The sequence below is a fragment of the Astyanax mexicanus genome, chromosome 25 (genome assembly GCF_023375975.1).
Source record: "Astyanax mexicanus isolate ESR-SI-001 chromosome 25, AstMex3_surface, whole genome shotgun sequence".
NCBI lineage: Eukaryota > Metazoa > Chordata > Actinopteri > Characiformes > Acestrorhamphidae > Astyanax > Astyanax mexicanus.
This window is the reverse complement of record NC_064432.1, coordinates 6,829,688-6,850,647: the sequence shown is the minus strand read 5'-3', so window position 1 is coordinate 6,850,647 and position 20,960 is coordinate 6,829,688. Positions and strand designations below refer to the sequence as shown.

Here is a 20,960-nt window from a genome sequence, read left to right as displayed (position 1 = left end):
TGTATGTGTGTGTATCATTTTCCTGTGTATTCAGCTTCATACACTCTGGCGTTTACAGTGTGTGTGTGAGAGTTTCCTGCTGAAATGCACAGTAGGAAGTTACAGGTCCATTCTGTCTTTTTATTCTCGGTGTTTTTCTGTTCTGTACATCCTCTGATTTGGGTTCCGTTTTCCTGCATTTTTCAGATTTCCAGTGGAAGCACCCATGCTCATTTGTGACTATCCAGTGAAGACAGACATGGAGACGGTGAGTACTGGACAAATGCACACTGGGGTGCCATTAAATTATTACATTATAAGGTAAAATAACTTGGACTGGCTCCATATAGTGATGTTCTATGGGCGACAACCTTGGTCTAGCGCTATAGACGGTGCTGTTCTATAGGGATAACCTTAGTCTAGCTCTATATAATGATGTTCTATAGGTGTAAAACCTTGGACTAGCTCTATATAGTGATGTATATGGGCCATAACCTTGGTATAGCTCTATATATGGTGTCCTATAGGAATAACATTGGTCTAGCTCTGTAGATGGTGCTGTTTTATGGGGACAACCTTGGTCTAGCTCTATATAGTAAGGTTCTATGAGCGACAACCTTGCTCTAGCTCTATATAGTAACCTTCTGTGGGCGACAACCTTGCTCAAGCTTTATAGATGGTGCTGTTCTATGGGGACAACCTTGGTCTAAGTCTATATTGTTTTGTCTTATAGAAACAACCTTGGTCTAGCTCTATATAGTGATGTTTTATAGTGGACAACTTTGGACTATCTCCATATCACATTGTTTTATTGGGCAATTATGACATATAACCAAAGAAGAATTGCCATATGGGCCACCCTATGTGGTCCAATGGAGAATTGTTAGCCTGTCATTTACATAGATATGTCTTGTTGGGAAACTATGGCTTAGCACTACATAACATCATCTAGTGGTGTAGTCTTGGTCTACCTCCATGTGACCTTTTACTGTAGGGCATTTGAGAAATAGGCAATAAAACATTTCCATATGGTCCAGTCTTAGCCTAATTCTAAATGACACTATCTCCCTGGCTAATCTCTGAAGCACATCTTCATAGTCATGACATCATGACATACAGAGTGAGTAATCTGCTCGTTATATGAGCACATAGTTTCAAGTCTCTTTGTTATCAGTATAGCCAACCTGCCTGACATGACTGACTCATTGTAACTGAAGTCTGAGGCTTGTGTTTCATAACTGTTCACTTAATTTATCTCCGGCTAATGTGACAGTAAATAAATCTAAGTGGATGAGTGGATGTGTTCATCGTAACTTAATAAAACAACGAACAATCTGAGCAGTTTTGGGCAGTTACGGGTGTTGAGCAGCGAGGAAGGTCCGTCCGTCTTTCTGTTGCTCGTCTGGGTCATTGGGACCAGTTTACCCACTTTTAAAGAAAACAATCCCCCTCTTTCCGCTCCGAAAAACAAACCTGACTCACAGAACCACACACAATGGTGGAGCTGGCGGAGGGCCAGTCACACGCCAGAGTTTTGCATGTTTGTATGTGCGCAAGAAGTCCGTAAGCTCCGTGATTTCCGCGTATAAAAGGAAAACAGGGCCTGTAGCACAAGCCATGGAGAGGCCAGTTATTTATCTGAATATGTAGACACCTTTAAACTATAGTAAGATTCAGAATTCAGGCTAATAGTTCATGCTAATGTTGAAGTGCTTTGTCTCTCTGTTTTTTCTGCGCTCTCTCTCTCGTCCCCCAGATGGACTTGCATTCCTTTCTCATTAGGTTATGGCTTTGCAGGGGGCTGAAAGTTAGGTTTGGCTCCGGCTTTCTCGTTCAAAGTCTGAAAAGCAATTTTTTTTTCTGCCCTTTTGTTGCACCCCAGAGGACACAGCTGCTGCACCCGGAGAGTGTGTGTTTGTGCAGCTATCAGGGTCGCAGTACTAGCGCTAGTTTTCTGTGCTGCTGTGCCTCGATTTATCGAACAAAAAAGCAAAATAGGGCGGAAAATGTTATGCTTTCTTTTTTAATTAGTCTTTTCCATATTTTCCAGTCAGTTAATCAAACCCTGTGCAGTTGCATAACATTTTAAAACACGGCTAATGCCTAGAGCATGTATGCTAGTATGCTAAATTTCTAGGATTAATTTAGCATACTAGCATACATACTAGCATACTAGCATCATCATACTGACCCAGTGGAGTTAGTGTGTACGGTTTTCTCATAATAAGCTAAACATACCAGCGTTTCCTAATTATTATTATTTAATAACCAAATATATGAAAAACTAGCTACATGCTAACTCAACGCAAGATAACATGTTAGCTCTACAATAACATCCTTTTTAAAAGATAATAGCCCCCGAGTCAACATACCAGCCACAAGATAACATGTTAGAACAAAGCTCACATACTAGCCAAAAAATAACAGAGATGTTATTAATGAGGAGACAAGCCACTGACTGCAGTAGCAATGGGATTTCTCGTAACACTAATCACGGAATCTGTTCAAGAATAAAATCCCACCCTTTAGCAAAAACAGCCAATCAGCTTGCTGCTCGTGCGGAGAACAGAGGAGGATTAGTGTGATGGTGGGCCTTAATTTAAAATAAATTTCAGAAACTGTAATCCAACGTTTGTTTCCAGTATGTTGGTTCCATTCAAACAAATAGAAGACTGGTCTTGCATAACTAGAAATAAGCACCTGGTTGTGTTGCAAAGATGGCCGCTGAGTGAACAGACTTGCCTGTAAGGACTTTGACATTAGCCAAGCCTCTAGTTTAACATACCAGCGAAAAGCTAACATTAGGTCATAGTTAACATACCAGCCACAAGGTACCATGCTAGTCCCATTTTAAATACAGCCAAAAGTCAACATAATATTAGCCTCAAGTTATTATACCAACCATAAATGAAAGCTAACATGTTAGCTCTTTGGAATATAATCAAGAGGAAGATGGATGATCACAAGCCATCAAACCAAGCTGAACTGCTTGAATTTTTACACCAGGAGTGTAAAGAGCATAAAGTTATCCATAAGCAGTGTGAAAGACTGGTGGAGGAGGAGAGCATGATGCCAAGATGCATGAAAAAAAATGTGATTAAAAAACAGGGTTATTCCACCAAATATTGATTGATTTCTAAACTCTATATTATAAAATTATATCTTTATGAATATGATTCTTTTTTTGTTTGCATTGTTTAAGGTCTGAAAGCTCTGCATCTTTTTTTGTTGTTATTTCTGCCATTTCTCATTTATTGCAAATAAATGCTCTAAATGGCAATATTTGTATTTGGAATTTAGGAGAAATGTTGTCTGTAGTTTATAGAATAAAACAACACTGTTCATTTTATTCAAGCATATATACCTATAAATAGCAAAAAAGTATATCACTTCAACTTTTACCTTGTTTGTATGGGTTTAAAGTAGGATTTAAATAGTCTATACATTAAATCAGCCATATTGTTGTTCTAATATTGATAAAAATTGATTTTCAGGCAGAACCCTTTCCCCTAATCTTCACCGTGCACTCACCGTACGCCCACCAGTACCCTGCGGCCTGCTACCAGCCCCCCTACCCGCTCAGCTACCACCAGCCCTCCTACCGCAGCCCACCCCGAGCGGTGCCGGACGCCGGCCGCCTGCAGTCTCAGCTGGAGCCCGTGGACCTGTCGCTGGGCAAGAAAGCCTCTCCACCTTCACCTTCCTCCTCATCCTCATCCTCCTCCTCCCCCTCGTCCCGGGCCACACCCCCGTCCCCGTACAACTGGAGCCCCGTGACCCGGTCTCACTCCAACTCCATGTCTGGATCTGCATCCGGCTCACCACAGCACCGGCTGCTGACCCCACCCATGCCCCTGCCCTACCCCTCCGTGAGTCCTGCTGCTCTAAATACCTACATATAGACTAAAACAATTACTATTATTATCACATTATTACAACGTTTTATTATACTTTGAAAATTCTTACATGTTAATATAAAATTTTAAGGTGAAATTTAAAATGTATTGCGTATTATTAGAATAATACATACATATAAAAAATATTTTAAATATGCATAATATACTCTAAATGTAATTTTAATGAGACTTTTGCATACAGTTGTGCTGATTGATGTGTTTTACTAGTATACAGTACACAATGATTTGATTTTATTTTTTTAACAATCCACAAAACATTGTATAATATTATAGTATAATTTATGTCTGATTTTGTCATATAAATAAAATAAGAAATATCATATGTCAATATCATATGATATAATATGTAATGTATAGTATGTAATGTACATTTTGCACCTTTGAACATGATTTAAATCTGACTGCATTTCCTCATGTGATATTTATTAATATATACAATAAATACATAATTTTTTTTAAACATAAAAAACATCTATTTTTTTAATATATATAAATGTAAAAATTGTATGCATTTTATTTCAAATTTAAAACTGTAATTGTATGTCCAGGTTTTGGCGCCGAGTCCTACGATACTCCTTCCTGCGCTGCTCTTTCAGTCCCCGCTGATGCCCTCACCGATTTTGCTGTCTCCCAGTACACCAGAGGACCAGCTCAAACCAGGTGGGTGGATGTATAAATATATAAATATATATATATATATATAATATGCTTATATAGTATGTTTTCATTTATAAAATTTGTTTATCAAAATAGCTTAAAATAGTATTATTATTCTAAAATATGAGAAATTGGAAAACATTTTTTTTTTTTTTTTTTTTTTTTTTTACAAAACACTTCATAAGCAGGTGTCCAAATTATATATACATATATATACATATGTAATTCACACTGTCTCACTGTCACACACACACACTGAAATGAGGCACTAATTAGGTCCATGTTCCTTCGTTTTGTTTCCAGTTCCTTCAGTCAAACCCGAGAACTCCACAGAGCACCGGCCAATCAAATCAGAGCCTCACCCTGAGCACGCTCAGAACACATACAGCCGGGACATCCCATCACCACCCATCACCCGGCCCTACAGCGAGTGAGTATGACCTCTTTATACAAACACACAAACACACACACACACTTACTTGTTTTTGTACACTATGGGATCCACTCATTCCAGAGTTAACTGCTACATTTTGGACCACCAATCCAGTCCCCGAAATGTTCTTGAAAAGTTCGCTAAGAAAACAAAAACAAGCACAAACAATATGATCTAATATTCATTACGTAAATTGATACAAAAGTAAAATATATGTGTATAAATATATACTCAATACAGCAGTATAACACCTGTGTGTATAGCCATATGCAAAAGTATGTTCGCCCCTGGTTAAACATGATAAATACATGTGTTTTTATTTGCAGAGTATAAATATATAAAACATTATCTTGAGGAAACACAGTTCTGCACATTTTGATATAACACAACTCCTTTTTACATGCTGAAAATATCTAAAATTGTAAAGAGATATTTAGAGATTTCTATTGTGAAAAAAAGGGCCAACCATATTTTATATTATACAGTGTTGATATTAATTCATACCGTATTTATAATTATACGACAAAAAAACAAATAAATTGTACTACATGCATACAAAAAATATGCATATGAAGCCTATTTACCATAATTACCAAATACCAAAATATTGTTTGTGTGTGTGTATATATATATATATATATATATATATATATATATATATATATATATATATATATATATATATTAGGGGTGTCACGATCTCGATATTTTATCGAAATCGATCGAAATGAGGTCATGGTCTCGAGTATCGAAGTCAAAACGAGAATCGACGATCCCTCCCGCGCGCGCTACGCAAATGGCGCAGCGCGCTACGCAAATGGGGCAGCACCAACACAGCGCATCCTATTCATGCGCCCTCAGTTCTGCTGTGTGAGAGGCAAAGAACAGCTGCCTTTCAGCCACGGAGGAGAAACTGAAAACGGACTTATAGAATTAAAGAAAGGGCTCTCAAGTTTTGAGTGTCGGCGGGAGTGTGATCACTGTTTTTTTATCTGTCCAACGGGGGAGAGGGGGGGGGGGGGGGTGCGCGCAGGTTTTATATCTGTATCTGACGGAGGGGTGGGTGCGCGCAGGTGAGAGCGTGTGAACTCGCTGAAATGCGTGTGTCAGTGTGACTTGAGAACACTGACTATAGATCAAAGTCAGGTGGATTAAAAATCTTAAACTTATGATTGACTACACCTGTTGCTTTCCATTGAATTAAAAAAACAACTTTCTCTCAGATAAAGTTAATAATATATCTTTCTTAAAGAAAAAAACTTGTAATTCTCAGGGACCGAGTCTTATTTTTCATGTTTAACTGTTATAGTAGGATAGAGTTCAGTTTGTTAAGGCTTTAATTGTTCCTATTTTTTTATTTTTTTTATTTTATTTTGCACGTTGCAGTTTTAATAGTGCACACTGTTGCTACCAAAAAAGTCACTAGATGGCATTACCATATATATATTAATAAATAATAATAATAATAATAATAATAATAAATAATATATTATTTAAATTTTATGAGGCATAAAATAATAAAATGTAAATATATAATAAAAAAGAAAATCGAGAATTGAATCGAATCGTGACCCTCAAATCGGAAATAAAATCGAATCGAGGATTTAGAGAATCGTGACACCCCTAATATATATATATATATATATATGTGTGTGTGTGTGTGTGTGTGAGAGAGGGAGAGAAAGAAGTCGGTCTGGGCTTGTCCTCAGAGGTATTTGTCTGCATTCTTTTAGGTTGTACTGTATTCTCAGTATTTCAACACAGTACACCTGCTTGTTAAATGGCCTCCTACGTGCAGTATGGTGGTCTGTCATTAGTCACACACTCACACACACACACACACACACACACACTCACGTATACAAAAAAGTTCCCAGTATATCTACAGAATGAATGTCAATATTACATCTACACAAAAGACAAAAACAATACATCAATGTCAAACAAACAAATTATCAATGTCTAAAAGATATTTAAAACATTTGGAAGATGTTGGATTTTAGTTACAGTTTAAAACTAACAAATTACTAATGCTCAACAATGTCACATCAAGTAGTCATTAAGATTAAGATGTTTAGCAAACAAAATATCAACATTAAATGATGTTATGTCATATCAAGTAGATGTTAAGCTTGTATTCCCTAAATATTAAGAATAATTATCAATTATTAAAATATTACTATACCTAAATGATCAATTTTAAGTCAAATTTTAAGATTATGATGTTTAGCAGATACTGGGTTTTGGTCTTTATGTTGCACCTCACAACTAAATGTTTTTTTTTTTTTTTTTACCTCAATATGATGTTGCCCTGTAACATTCGGAAGATGTTGGATTTTGTTTACCTGAAAAATATCAGCATCCAATGATGTTAGAAAGTCACGTTAAGCCAATGTTATCACTGACACTTTGCAGACGTTTGATTTTAGCTTAGTGTAGATAGTGTAGATTTGTGTCGGTATGACCTTGAGCTTGTGACCTTTTGAAGAATGCCAGTATCAGCTGTTTAACTATTTTACGTCAAACTGACGTTGACTATAGAATTTCTGACATTGAATTGTGGTTAATATCTGAATTAAAGCAGATAGCAGCATCTTTCAACACTGATAGTCAGCATTAGCCTGAAGCTGAAGCCCTGGCTGACGGATGGAGTAGGTACAGGGTGGAGTCAAGGCTTTAGGAACGGCTGATTTCTCCTGTTCTGCTGGTTTTGAGCTGCCGGCTGATTAAAGGTCTGGTTTATTGGGTCAGGGGAAGCACGCAGAGTGGCCGTATTACCGGTCGGCAGCCGAACAATCGGCCCCTGTTTTCCCTCCATTCAAACACAGGAAAACTTGACTTGACCCAAATCATGTTTAGAATAGACTCAGCATCAGGCGTGTCCTTTCCACTGGGCTGGGTGTGTGTGTGTGTGTGTGTGTGTGTATAGCTACACCTCTGCTGCTTATGTCCCGCTGTGGGTCTGATAAAATCTCCCAGCATGCACTTCTGAGACAGTGTGTCTCCAAGTGCCCTCGGAACCACTGTGTAGGCGGTGACTGGTGTGTGTGTGTGTGAATGTATGCAGTGTTTGTGCTTTCATGCGTGTGCATGCTTGATTGTGCAGTGTGTGTGTGTGTGTGTGTGTGTGTAATGACCTGTGACTGTCAGTGAGTGTGTTTCTTGGTGTGTGTGTGTGTGTGTGTGTGTGTGTGTGTATTTCATTTTAGTATATGCAGTGTTTGTGCGTGCATGATCGTGCTCTTTTTGTTGGTGTTTAATGACCTGTGTGTGTGTGTTTGTGTGTGTGTGTGTAAGACAGAGAGATATCATGGAGGAGAAAAGGAAAGAAAAGAGAAACAATAGCTAAGAGAGACAAAGAAAGATGAGAAAGAGAGAGTGAGAAATAAAACAGAGAGAATGGAGATGAAGGGAGAGAAAACAAATTAGAATAACAGCAAAATGTGAAAGTAAAAAAAAGAATACAGTACAGTGACAAACAGTCAAAGAGAAAAAGTAACAAAAAAAATAAGAAAGATAGAACATAAAAAAAGAAAGTAGCAGAGAGCGAGAACAAGATTAAGTAAAAAAAAAAAGAGAGAAAGAGTTTAAAGATACGTTCAGTAGATAGAATGTAGAGAATGTGAGAAAGAAATTAAGACAGGTGTAAGAAGGCATTGAGAAAGAGAAAGAAAAGAAAATAGGAAATAAAAGAAAGAACAAAAAAAGAGAGCAGTGATAACAAGAGAGAAGACAAGCGAGAGAAGACAAGCGAAAAGGGAGAGAGAGAAAGAAGAGTGCAGCAATTGCTAAGAGACAAACAGAGAGTGAGAAATAAGAGAGAGAATGGAGAGAGATAGAAAGATAAAAGAAGAGATAAAAAGAGAAACTTAGGAAAGACAGAGAGGTAGAAAAGCAAGAGGAAAGTGGGAAAAAGTAATGAGAGAAGGTAAGAAAGATAGAACATAAGAAAGAAAGGAGCAGAGAAAGAAAAAAAGACAGAGAGAAAGAGATGAAAAAAGCAAGAGCAGAGAAAGCAAGAAAGAAAGAATTTGGTGAGAAAGTACAGGAAGATGGAGAAAATAATAAGATATAATGATAAGAATAATAATAAGAATAATAAGATGAGAGTAAAGGGAACATATAGAGAATATGAGAGAGAGGTGGAACGTTAATTTGCGTCAGGGTGTGGCGGGCGTCAGAAAAACATGTCTACTTTTAGGACCAGCTGTGTGTGAGAGAGAGAGAGAGAGAGAGAGAGAGAGAGAGAGAGAGAGAAAGAAAGAGAGAGAGAGGTACAGGAAGAGTTTAATTACAGAGTGTGTTTGGTGGGCGTGTCCGTGTGTCACAGCTGTGTTTTTGCACCTCAGGCCTTCCCCTCTTACAAACCCCCAAAATAACCCCAAACAACCAACCTGCCCAAACACACACCACAGAACAACATCCACACACACAACAGACCACCACACACACACACACACACACACACACACACACACAAAACTCAATTTAGCATAAGCCTAAACTCAAGCCCAACTCTCAGGCTGGACAGCTGAGGAACATTCTGATTGGTCAGTCTTGAACTTGAGTCTCCTCTAAACTGGCCAGCTGGAGGCCTCAGATCCTGGACCCCCTCCACGATCAAGCCCTGTAATAACCCTGCTGATTTAGTAATGCTGTAGTGACATCTGTTGGTCATAGTGAAATACTACACCTGAAACCTTTAGCGTTTAGCCTTGTAGTTTTAGCAAAAAAAAACTAGCCCTGTAGTACTCATATGGGCTTTTTTTTAATTGCCCCCAGTTAAGACATAACTGTGCAATGTAGTAAAATCAAAGGAGACCAAAAGATACTCAAAAGCTTGATGTTAATATCCAAAGACAATCAGGAACAAATGAAAAAGAAAGTAATTGAGATCTATCAGCCTGGAAAAGGTGAACCACAGTAAGAGCGATTATCCACCAATGGCAAAAACATTAAACAGTGGTGAACCTTCCCAGGAGAAGCCATCTCGACTCAATTTTGCCAGAAAACACCTTGAAGATCCCCAAGACTTTTGGGAAAATACAAAGAGTTGAACTTTTTGGCAACGCATTTCAGAAAAAGAACATCATGCCTTCAGTGAAACATGGTGGTGGTAGTGTGAAGATGGCCTGGGGCTATTTTGCTGCTTCAGGACCTGGAAGACTTGCTGTGATAAATGGAACCATGAACTCCACTGTCCAAAAAATACCAAAAGACCCTGAAGGAGAATGTTTGTCCATATGTTCGTGAGCTCAAGCTGAAGCGAACTTAGGCTCTGCAGCAGGACAATGACCCAAAACACACCAGCAAGTCCACTTCTAAATGGCTGAAGTAAAACAAAGTGAAGAATAGAGTATACTAGTCAAAGTCCCGACCTGAATCTGATTGAGATTTTCGAGATTTATGCTCGAAAACTCTCCAATTTGGTGGAATTATAACATTTTTGTAAAGAAGAGTGGACCAAAATTCACTCTCTGTTTTACTCCCTCGCTTTGAAAACATATTTCTAGGATACTGTATATATATATATATATATATATATATATATATATATATATATATATATATATATATATATATATATATATATATATATATATTGCATCATCATTATCATTCATGTTTTTCTCTCTTTTCATCTCTCTCTCTCTCTCTCTCTCACAGGGGGAACACACACTCTGTGATCGTACAGACACCTAAAGTGGAGTCTCCAGATCCTCTGAAGAAGAGGCGCATTCACCGCTGTGATTTCGGAGGATGCAATAAAGTCTACACCAAGAGTTCACACCTCAAAGCCCACAGACGCACACACACAGGTATACACACACACACACATCTATATACACTACTGTATACACTGATCATGGGAAATAGGACTAGTATTGTGTCCCATGACTTTGCCATGTCGATGTGCATGATTGTCTGTTCACATGGACAATTCTAGCCAGATGCTGCTGGTCACGATCATTGCCACCCACAGTGGTGCACCTATCACCATCAGGCCTCGCTCAAACTCCAGTCATTCACTTCTCTTTGCCATGGGCAGGCTAAAACAAGTTCAGCCCCACTCACAAGCTAACAACTCACAACTTATACAGGTATAGGTATTCCCAAGCCATCCCTTAAAGTAACAAGGCCTTAATATTGCCAATTGGGATGTAATAGGGATGAACAAAACAGAAATGAACAAAATAAAAAACATCTAAAAACAGTTTTTCACAGGTTTATCAGAAAAAAAAAATCATTTTTTTTTTGTTGTAACTATTCCAACTTTTTATCATTCAAATGCAATTTGATCACATCATCATAAATATTGTTCGGTATAAATTATTTATATAGTTTTTGCTATTTTCGGACAGATTTTAGTGTCCAAATAATCTGCTATTTTCATCCAAACACTTATATGTAATTATGTATTAATTAAAATGTATTGAAAATCTTTATCAACCCAGCTGCTTATGATTTGATTTTATATTAAAAAATGTCAGTTATAATATAGAAGTTAGTCATTATGGATATTTTTGCCATTTTTATTCAAACAATTTCGGTTGCCAAACATTATGTGCATTCACAGCTTTATTTTTATCTCATTTAAATGTTTTAAACATTTTTACATTTCAATTACAGTGTAGTTTATCATAATAATTTTTGGGCCAATAAATTGTCTGATATAAAAAGGTTATCATAACAGGCCTGGCTGCAGGCCTAAAATTTAAAAATATTTATTGAATACATATTAAACATTTGACAGCTGGTTACGATTTGAGTGTGCAATCAAAAATGTTATAGTTTGGTATAAATTATTTGTTTTAGTTTTGTTCTTTTTTTTAGCTATTTTATGACAAACAAATATTCTGTGCAATCAGTTTTATTCTTTCTTATTGAAAATATTTAAAAAGTATATTGTATTGTTTCATTTTTAGGCTAGAATTTCTTCATCCTTCTTAAAATTACAATAATATTGTTTATCGTGATCTTTTTTGGCCCACTATATCGTCTGAATTAACACGAGGTTAACACTCCTGACTCCTCTCTCACCTTCTCTGTGTGTGTGTGTGTGTGTGTGTGTTTAGGAGAGAAGCCATACAGGTGCGGGTGGGAGGGCTGCACGTGGAAGTTTGCGCGTTCTGACGAGCTGACCCGCCACTACCGGAAGCACACGGGGGTGAAACCGTTCCAGTGTCCGGACTGCGAGCGAAGTTTTTCACGTTCCGATCACCTCGCGCTGCACAAGAAGCGCCACCTGCTGGTTTGATCAAGCAGCGAACTGCAGAGCCGCCGCTCACGGGGCGATGAAGCGCACTTTTACAAAAGTTGCTGTCGTCTGATGGCACGTGGACCGCACTGGGAGTGGAGGAGAGATGGATGCGGGTGTGGGTAAAGTGGATAACCCACCCACCAACCAACCAGCCAACCCATTTCCGTCCCTTTACTATGGATTGGACGTGAACACAGTTTGCAACAGTTCCATTTCTTTGAATGGAAGCACCTCAGTAATGTGCTTGCGATGCAGATCGAGTGTAGACCTTATGGAACTGTTTAACTTTAGCTCTCTCTCTCTCTCTCTTTCTCTCACTTTCTCTCTGTATTTCTTAATGTCTCTCGCCCACAACCTTACAAACAGCACCCTCACTATACCCATACCCTACACCCCATACCCATTCCCTTACCCTATACTCCTCCTCAGCTACGTCAGCCATTCTCTTTCGCCCTCTGCTGGCCAAAGGGTGTAGTGCACTCTCCAAACACATACAGTACATCCTCACACATTTACACACACACTCAAACACACCCAGGGTCAATCCTGAATAATGTGAATTTCTCATACGTTTTTATAATTTTTTTTGTTTCTATTAGTCAGGAAAACCTTGTAAGTCCGTACTTTTTTGCAGTCATTTTTGTATTATGTTTTCAACCTCATCTCATATATATATGTATATATAGTACAGCTCTGGGAAAAATTAAGAGACCATTTCAGTTGGATTAGTTTCTCTGATTTTGCTACTTATAGGTATATATTTGAGTAAAACTAACTTTGTTGTTTTATTCTATAAACTACAGACAATATTTCTCCCAAATTCCTCTAAAAATATCGTCATTTAGAGCATTTATTTGCAAAAAATGAGAAATGTCTGAAATTACGATAAAAAAGAAGCAGATCTTTCAGACCTCAAATAATGCAAATAATAAAACAAGTTTATATTTATAAAGTTTTAAGAGTTCAGAAATCAATCAATATTTGGTGAAATAACCCTGGTTTGTTTCTAATTACAGTTTTTTTTTTCACGCATCTTTGCATCATGTTCTCCTCCTCCACCAGTCTTACACACTGCTTTTGGATAACTTTATGCTCTTTACACTCCTGGTGCAAAAATTCAAGCAGTTCAGCTTGGTTTTCAATTTGGTAAAATCAAAGAAACTCATCATTATTAAGTGGTCTCTTATATATATATATATATATATATATATATATATATATATATATATATATATATATATATATATATATATATGTATATTTTGTGTCAGGTGTTTGGGTTACTGCAGCGATGCTCTTTAGCAGTAAGTCTGATTCAGTGATTCATATCAGCTTATCAGTTCATCAGCTTAGTGCCTCATAACAGGGGCAGCCGACAATACCAACATCTATTCCAGTGAGGCTGGCTTATCTGTCTTTGATTTGATCTTTATTGGGTAATATGTAAGTACTGTGTACTATACCATAACTATACATCCCTGTATTCGCACGGCGTCATTGTACTAATGACGTAGTTTTGTGCAAATGCAGGCACCTGTGTGTGTGTGTATAGAGTTCAAGTAAGTGGGTTTCATGTTCACTTAAAGGAATACTCCATTTTTACTATTGTTTTTCAGCCTATAAGGTTATAAAAGTAATCTTCTGCATCTGTATTGTATTGTTGTCCTGTTATAGTACAAACTGAATACATTATGTGTATGAAATTTTGTATCTAGAGCTGTTAAACTGTAGAAATGTGGTTAATATCATGGACATGTAAATTAGATAGATGCCAAACAAAATTGAACGAAAAAAAATGTCTAACTTAACCCATTAAAAGGCATTAGCTCCTATACAGGATACAAGTGTAGGTGATACAAACCTCCTTTTCTCTACAGCTATTAAGTTTTAGATCATTATGAGAAGAATCAACACAAATCCTTTGAAAACCAAGTTTAAAAATAGACACAAACACTAGATAAGCGTAATAAAATGAAATGTTTAGAAGAGACTGAATGTTGATTTTTAAATGAAGTTTAGGAAAAACGATTTTATGATTATTATTCATTATATTCTGATGTTTCTTTTCAAACATAAAACCTTTTCATGTAATGCTTGAAAAGAAAACCTCAAAATTAAACAAAAATGTGCACCAATAAACCCCACACGAGCACATAGTCTCCCCTGATTGGTCCGAGCTGTCTGGCATGTGTTCCATTGTGTATATCTGTGCAGTGTGAAACTGCTTCAACACAGAACAGTGAAAATTTGCTGCTGCGCTTTTAAAACACAGTGTTTTCACTGTGAGCAGTGAACACTGCACATACCGTGCTCTTAGTGTGCAAACAGCATGGAGCAGCAGCAGAGACAGCGTTTGTTTATAGCAGTAAACCGTATTATTTGGCATATATTTCAGATTAAACTGCGCCTTATCAGCAGTTTATCTCAATTAAAAAGAAGTATACTTAATAGCTGGACCAGATTAAGTTCTCACCACAAGCGAACGGTTCTAGAAAAATAAAATCTCGCATTGGGCGGGGGCAGATTAAGGCGGAATTTGGAGTCAAACTTGGTTTGGTTGGCTCATTAACTTGCTTAAAAAAAATTCATCGCATGTGTTCATGCTTTAACGATAACAGCCCTAGTTTTAACTTGTGCCAATTAATAACTAGTTGAGACATTACTTTACTAAACTTTCCATTTAACGTACTGTTCATTGTGACCCTTATTGTAAAATTAACTGAGGTGTCCTAAATTGTGCTATTAAAGGTCTGAAAAATGAAGTGTAATTATGACCAAAAAAAAAAAGTTAAACCACCTGTACTTTAACTTTAACTCAAACCTATAAATGAAGGTTTAAAATACGTAAATATGTAACAAGAGTGTGTAACTAAACAGTTTAACACTCTAATATTACATTACTCTTTACCAAAAACAAACAGTCATTTTAACTCAGAAATTAAGATTTTAGCAGATTTTAGGCTGAAAAACTGTAGTTTTTCTTTTTAGTTTGGAGTGTCCTTTCAAGTAGCAGTCCCCAGATGCCAGACAGGCACCATATGTAATGGTAATGGCCACTAAGTGCCAAAGTTGTATCTGTATGAACTCAGCAATAACCCGTAATAATTTTACAGTAAGGTTACATTATTTAGAAGTACTTACACTAGAATGTCTTATATTACAGCTTATATTTAAGCATTAGTAACTTAGTACTAGTGACATTTAATAATTATGCTATTTGTCACTTACTTTGTTGTAAGTACTGTTAATTAATGTACCATCTTTATTGTAAAAGAGACTGGAGACTGGATAAACCTACACAGCTGCTCAAACAGTTGACAGTTAGCTGCTATGACGTAGCATATAGACCGAGGGAAGGGTGACCTTATTTAATTATGACTTTTAATAGTAAATATGAGTATTTTGCGACTGTTATGATGCGACTTAATGATGCATGAACGCAGGGTTGGATAGGTTTGTTTGTTGGTACAACAAACCCTTCCAAGATGGAAGCTTCGGGTGCCTTAACGGCAGTTTTGTTATCGTATTTATGGCTAAATGTGAACCATTTTAAAAGGGGCATTATGGTAATGTAATGGAGGAGTTTGTCTTGGTTATGGGTAATGTAGTTTTTTTATTTTATTGTTGTTTTATTAAGTTATTTTTTGTCACTTTTTGCAAGGCATCCCTGAAAACCACACACAGGGACCGTTTTCAGCTTTTTTCTGACTTTTTTTTTTAATTTAGATCAAATTTAAGACTGTAAAGGGTAATGTGCACTTTAAGGTGATTCAACAGACACATATTCATTAGGATGAATGCCTTAAATATGGAGGCTCAGGCCAGGTCTTTGAAAGTTGCTAAATTATTGCATGTTGATTTGACACAACAGCCTTTTTAGTTTTGGTTTTAAAATCCTTTTAGGACTCGAGTTGGATCCAGAACTCATGATTACAGGATTATTCCAGCCTTAAATCAACTTAATCTCTATTTACTGAGTCTTTCTCATTACTGACAACTACTACAGATTTAAGTATAATTACTTTCAAACCAGGGCCTGACAAAAAAGCGCAAAACAGAAAACGAAAAACTAAACTTTCCCAGAGAATATTTTTCCCCCTGAAATTTTATAGCACAAATTGTAATATATATATATATGTATTTCTGGAGACATAGAGTTGAAAGGGAACAGATTTTTATAGGCACCATGATTGATATTATATATTTTTAATCTCAATAAATATTACGCATTTCTATTAAGTAAGATGTGAATCTTTATATCTCAAATTCTGTCTTTTCTGAATGATATTTTTCACTGTTTAAAAGGGAATCGTATTCTGTGTCATTGTATTAAACTGTGAAATAAGATATATACTGTACAGACTTATATTGTATTATATAAATATATATTATATAAAATGTATCTTTTAATAAACGTTTATCAGTGCATTTTTGAATACAAATGGTTTCATTGTGTTTTTGTTTTGTGAAATGTGTGACTTGTGTAGGAACTTTTGTTCAATAGCCCACCTTCTCCTCCAGCAGATTGAGCCCTTTATCACAGACCTCCATGGCTATGCCAGTTGACCAATCCTTCTTTAGAGTGAGAATAGGACCTCCTTCCTAATTAACATACAAGTGCAGAAATACAGAAATAAATAAATTATGAAATATGGAAATAAATAAATGTAAAAATGTTGAAATAAATAAAATTATTAAATACATAAATGGATAAATAAATAAATACAGAAACAAAAATTAATAATAAGATAAATAAATGGATAAATAAATTGATAAATATGGAAATAAATATATGCAAAACGTAGAATTAAATAAATGAATAAATACATAAATAAAAGCAGAAATAAACTAATAAATACGAAAATAAATGTATGTAAAATGTTCAAATAAATAAAATGATAAATGAATAAATGCAGAAATAAATAAATGAACAAACAAGACATTTTCAAGTGGGTACTCTCTCTCCTCTCTACAGACTATCTAATAATAAAGCCAGAACAGTTTACCTAAGCAGTTTACCTATAAAGAAAATTGAAATATATATATTTTTTATTGAATACTTTAAACTGCTTGTTTATTATTACCTGAGAATGGTGAGAATAGTAAACAGGTTTTATTTTTACAATTAAAATAAGATCATTTTGACCCAAGACTAAGTTATAAACCTATGTAGGCTAATTATTAGCATTATAGCACTCACTCAATGTTATTGAACACTTTGCACTATTCTCACACACATCGCATTTGACATAAAAATCACACCTTGTCGTTTTCTCAGCTGTAAAAAAGCCTCAAAACAGCAGTAAAAAAATAAACCAACATTTTATTGTATATATATATATTTTTCTTTTTTTTATACAACCCCTGGCAAAAAGTATGGAATCACCAGTCTTGGATGAGCACTCCTTCAGACATTTCATTCTGTAAAACAAACTCTGATCAAAAACATGATACAAAAATAAGGTCATTCCAAAGTGCAACTTGTTGGCTTTCAGGAACACTCAAAGAAATGAAGAAAAAACATTGTGGAAGTCAGTGAATGTTACTTTTATTGACCAACCACAGGGAAAAAAATATGGAATCACTCAATTCTGAGGAAAAAAGTATGGAATCACTCAAATTGAAGGTAGAAAATAAGGACACACCCAGTCAATTTCCTTTCCCTAAATGGACACCTGCCTCAGATTAGATCTGCTCGTTAGTCTGCAGTTAAAAACACCTGCAGTCATGACACCTTGGAGGGCTGCTGGACGAATTAGAGTGGCAAGAACCATGGCTCCAACAAGAGAAATGTCTCTTGAAACAAAAGAGAGGATTGTGAAACTTCTTGAAGAAGGTAACTCTTCACGCATGGTTGCTAAAGATGTGGGCTGTTCACAGTCAGCTGTATCCAAGATATGGACCAAATACAAACAGCATGGAATGGTTGTTAAAGCCAAGCGTACTGGTAGACCGAGAAAGACATCAAAGCGTCAAGACAAGCAACTTAAGGCCATTTGTCTTGAAAACCGAAAAAGTACAACTAAACAGATGAAGCATAAATGGGAAGCAGCTGGAGCCAATGTATGTGACCGAACCGTAAGAAATCGCCTAAAGGAAATGGGATTTCAATACAGGAAAGCTAAGAGAAAACCATCATCATTGACACCTAAACATAAAAGAACAAGACTGCAGTGGGCTAAGGAGAGGCAATCATGGACTGTGGATGACTGGATGAAAGTTATCTTCAGTGATGAGTCAAGAATCTGCATTGGACAAGGTGATGATGCTGGAACTTTTGTTTGGTGCCGTTCCAGTGAGATTTATGAAGAGGCCTGCCTGAAGAAAACAACCAAATTTCCACAGTCCTTGATGATATGGGGCTGCATGTCAGGCAAAGGCACTGGGGAGATGACTGTGGTTAATTCTTCTATCAATGCACAAGTTTACATTGACATTTTGGACAGTTTTCTCATCCCTTCAATTGAACAGATGTTTGGAGATAATGAAATAATTTTCCAAGATGACAATGCATCGTGCCATAGGGCAAAAACAGTGAAGGCATTCCTTGGAGAAAGACACATTCAGTCAATGTCATGGCCTGCAAATAGTCCAGATCTCAACCCAATTGAAAACCTGTGGTGGAAATAGAAAAAAATGGTCCACAAGAAGGCTCCGACCTGCAAAGCTGATCTGGCAACTGCTATCAAAGAGAGTAGGCACCAAATTGATGCAGAATACTGTTTGTCACTCATCAAGTCCATGCCTCAGAGACTGAAAGCCGTTATAAAAGCCAAAGGTGGTGCAACTAAATACTAGTGATGTATTTTGAATCATCTTTTGTTTATCTGTTTTTCATGATTCCATACTTTTTTCCTCAGAATTGAGTGATTCCATATTTTTTTCCCTGTGGTTGGTCAATAAAAGTAACATTCACTGACTTCCACAATGTTTTTTCTTCATTTCTTTGAGTGTTCCTGAAAGCCAACAAGTTGCACTTTGGAATGACCTTATTTTTGTATCATGTTTTTGATCAGAGTTTGTTTTACAGAATGAAATGTCTGAAGGAGTGCTCATCCAAGACTGGTGATTCCATACTTTTTGCCAGGGGTTGTAATATTAATAATGCTTACCTTTGAACGTCTAAAAAGCTAGCACCAAGGACGGTTAGCGGCTAATGCTAATACTGCTGGAGAATTAAACTGAAACTCCTGTATAACGCTGTACTTCAGCAGAGAGGCTTTACTGCTCTTTACAACCTGACTGGTAAAATTCATACATAAGGTGCACTGGCGACTTTTGGTAAAATTAAAGGGTTTTAAGTGTGAATTTTAGAGTGAAAATACAGTTTATCATTACAAAGAGCTAAAAAGAAATCCTACCTCATGAACTGCAGCTGTGTCACTATGGTGATGATCCGTGATTAATTAATCCACTGTGGAAAACACTCAATAATAAGCGCTCTGTTTAAGTTTCCTTTACAGTAACTTTCTGTAACTCGTTTACAGCTTTATTTCTCAGTTTTTAGCACAAACCCGTGTTCTAGGTATAAGGAATAATACAGGTTCTGAGGGGAGCTCTGTGTTGTCTCTATATACTCTATATACTAAGTTTCCCTGTGGCTGTGTATATACACGCACGTGCTTCTAAACAATGTTTGAATCATTTGATTCGAATCAGCACGGTTCATGGACTGATTCATTCAATGAGTCGACTCCACACTTAACCTATGGCAAGTGTAAATTCCTCACAGCGTCCAAAAAGCACACAGATTACATGGAAATTCACTAAATTTCAGCGTTTTATTAAAGTTTAAACACCTCCCAGCTTTCAAATTACTTATTTTAAGCCTGTTTCCTCTGCTTTTCAGAGATTAAGTGAATCAAAACAACGAACAGTGACTCGGTTCTTTTCTTAAGCATTGATTCTAAAGGGGAGCGAGTTCACAAAGTAAACCATCAAAAAACATTGCATAAATGTATTATGATCTCACTTGAAATCATAAATTAACGTCACACTTTTATAAATTAACGTCATACTTTTATCTGTTTTTATATTATATCATTATATTATATCATAAGAAACGAAACATTATTATTATTATTATTATTATTATTTTAATATTATTATTTTAGATCCATATTCAAATCTTCTATTGTTCAATTAATTTCTGATGTTTTAGGTTTTTGCCGTGGTATTGTTTCAGTATCGGTGCTGAGATATTAAGGCTGGTATCACATCGAAAGTCATAACTTTGGAAATCGTGGAAACACATTCAAATATACAGTACCAGTCAAAAGTTTATATATATATATATATATATATATATATATATATATATATATATATATATATATATATATATATATATATATATATATATGCTATAATTTTTTTTTACATTAAAAATGGAATATTGAAGACAATATTAAAGCTATACCGGAATTATATGCACATGCCAAACTATGTTGTAAACTGTAAAAATTGTTAAACAAACCAGAATATTTTTTATTTTTTTATTTTAAACTATATTCTTCTAAGTAGCACAATAAGCTCTGAGGACAGATCTGCACACTCTTGGTATATTAATCTCAGTGTCTTCATGAGGGTCACCTGGAATAGTTTTCCCAGCTCCAGTTTATCCCAAATCACCCAAAGTCACCAAACACGTTAGTTTAAATTTCTCTTTATTTTACTTAATTCAATAGTAATGTATTTAAATATAGCATTACGT

General features: G+C 36.1%; 1 protein-coding gene and 1 long non-coding RNA gene across 2 annotated transcripts in view; one reads left to right on the top strand and one right to left on the bottom strand.

The window, feature by feature from the left end:
- klf3 (Kruppel-like factor 3 (basic)) overlaps window positions 1-16,689 on the top strand; it is a 28,001-nt gene extending 11,312 nt beyond the window's left edge. Inside the window, exons 2-7 of the mRNA XM_022681726.2 lie at window positions 187-247; window positions 3,474-3,848; window positions 4,445-4,556; window positions 4,857-4,983; window positions 10,654-10,805; window positions 12,063-16,689. Of these exons, the coding sequence (XP_022537447.2) occupies window positions 206-247; window positions 3,474-3,848; window positions 4,445-4,556; window positions 4,857-4,983; window positions 10,654-10,805; window positions 12,063-12,244 (990 nt within the window). The 5' untranslated portion in view covers window positions 187-205 and the 3' untranslated portion in view covers window positions 12,245-16,689. The remainder of the gene's footprint in view (window positions 1-186; window positions 248-3,473; window positions 3,849-4,444; window positions 4,557-4,856; window positions 4,984-10,653; window positions 10,806-12,062) is intronic.
- LOC111195191 (uncharacterized) overlaps window positions 1-20,168 on the bottom strand; it is a 72,182-nt gene extending 52,014 nt beyond the window's left edge. Inside the window, exons 1-3 of the long non-coding RNA XR_007429582.1 lie at window positions 19,609-20,168; window positions 16,757-16,849; window positions 5,033-5,126 (exon numbers count right to left, since the gene is read on the bottom strand). This is a non-coding gene — a long non-coding RNA (uncharacterized LOC111195191). The remainder of the gene's footprint in view (window positions 1-5,032; window positions 5,127-16,756; window positions 16,850-19,608) is intronic.
- Window positions 20,169-20,960: the final 792 nt, after the last annotated feature.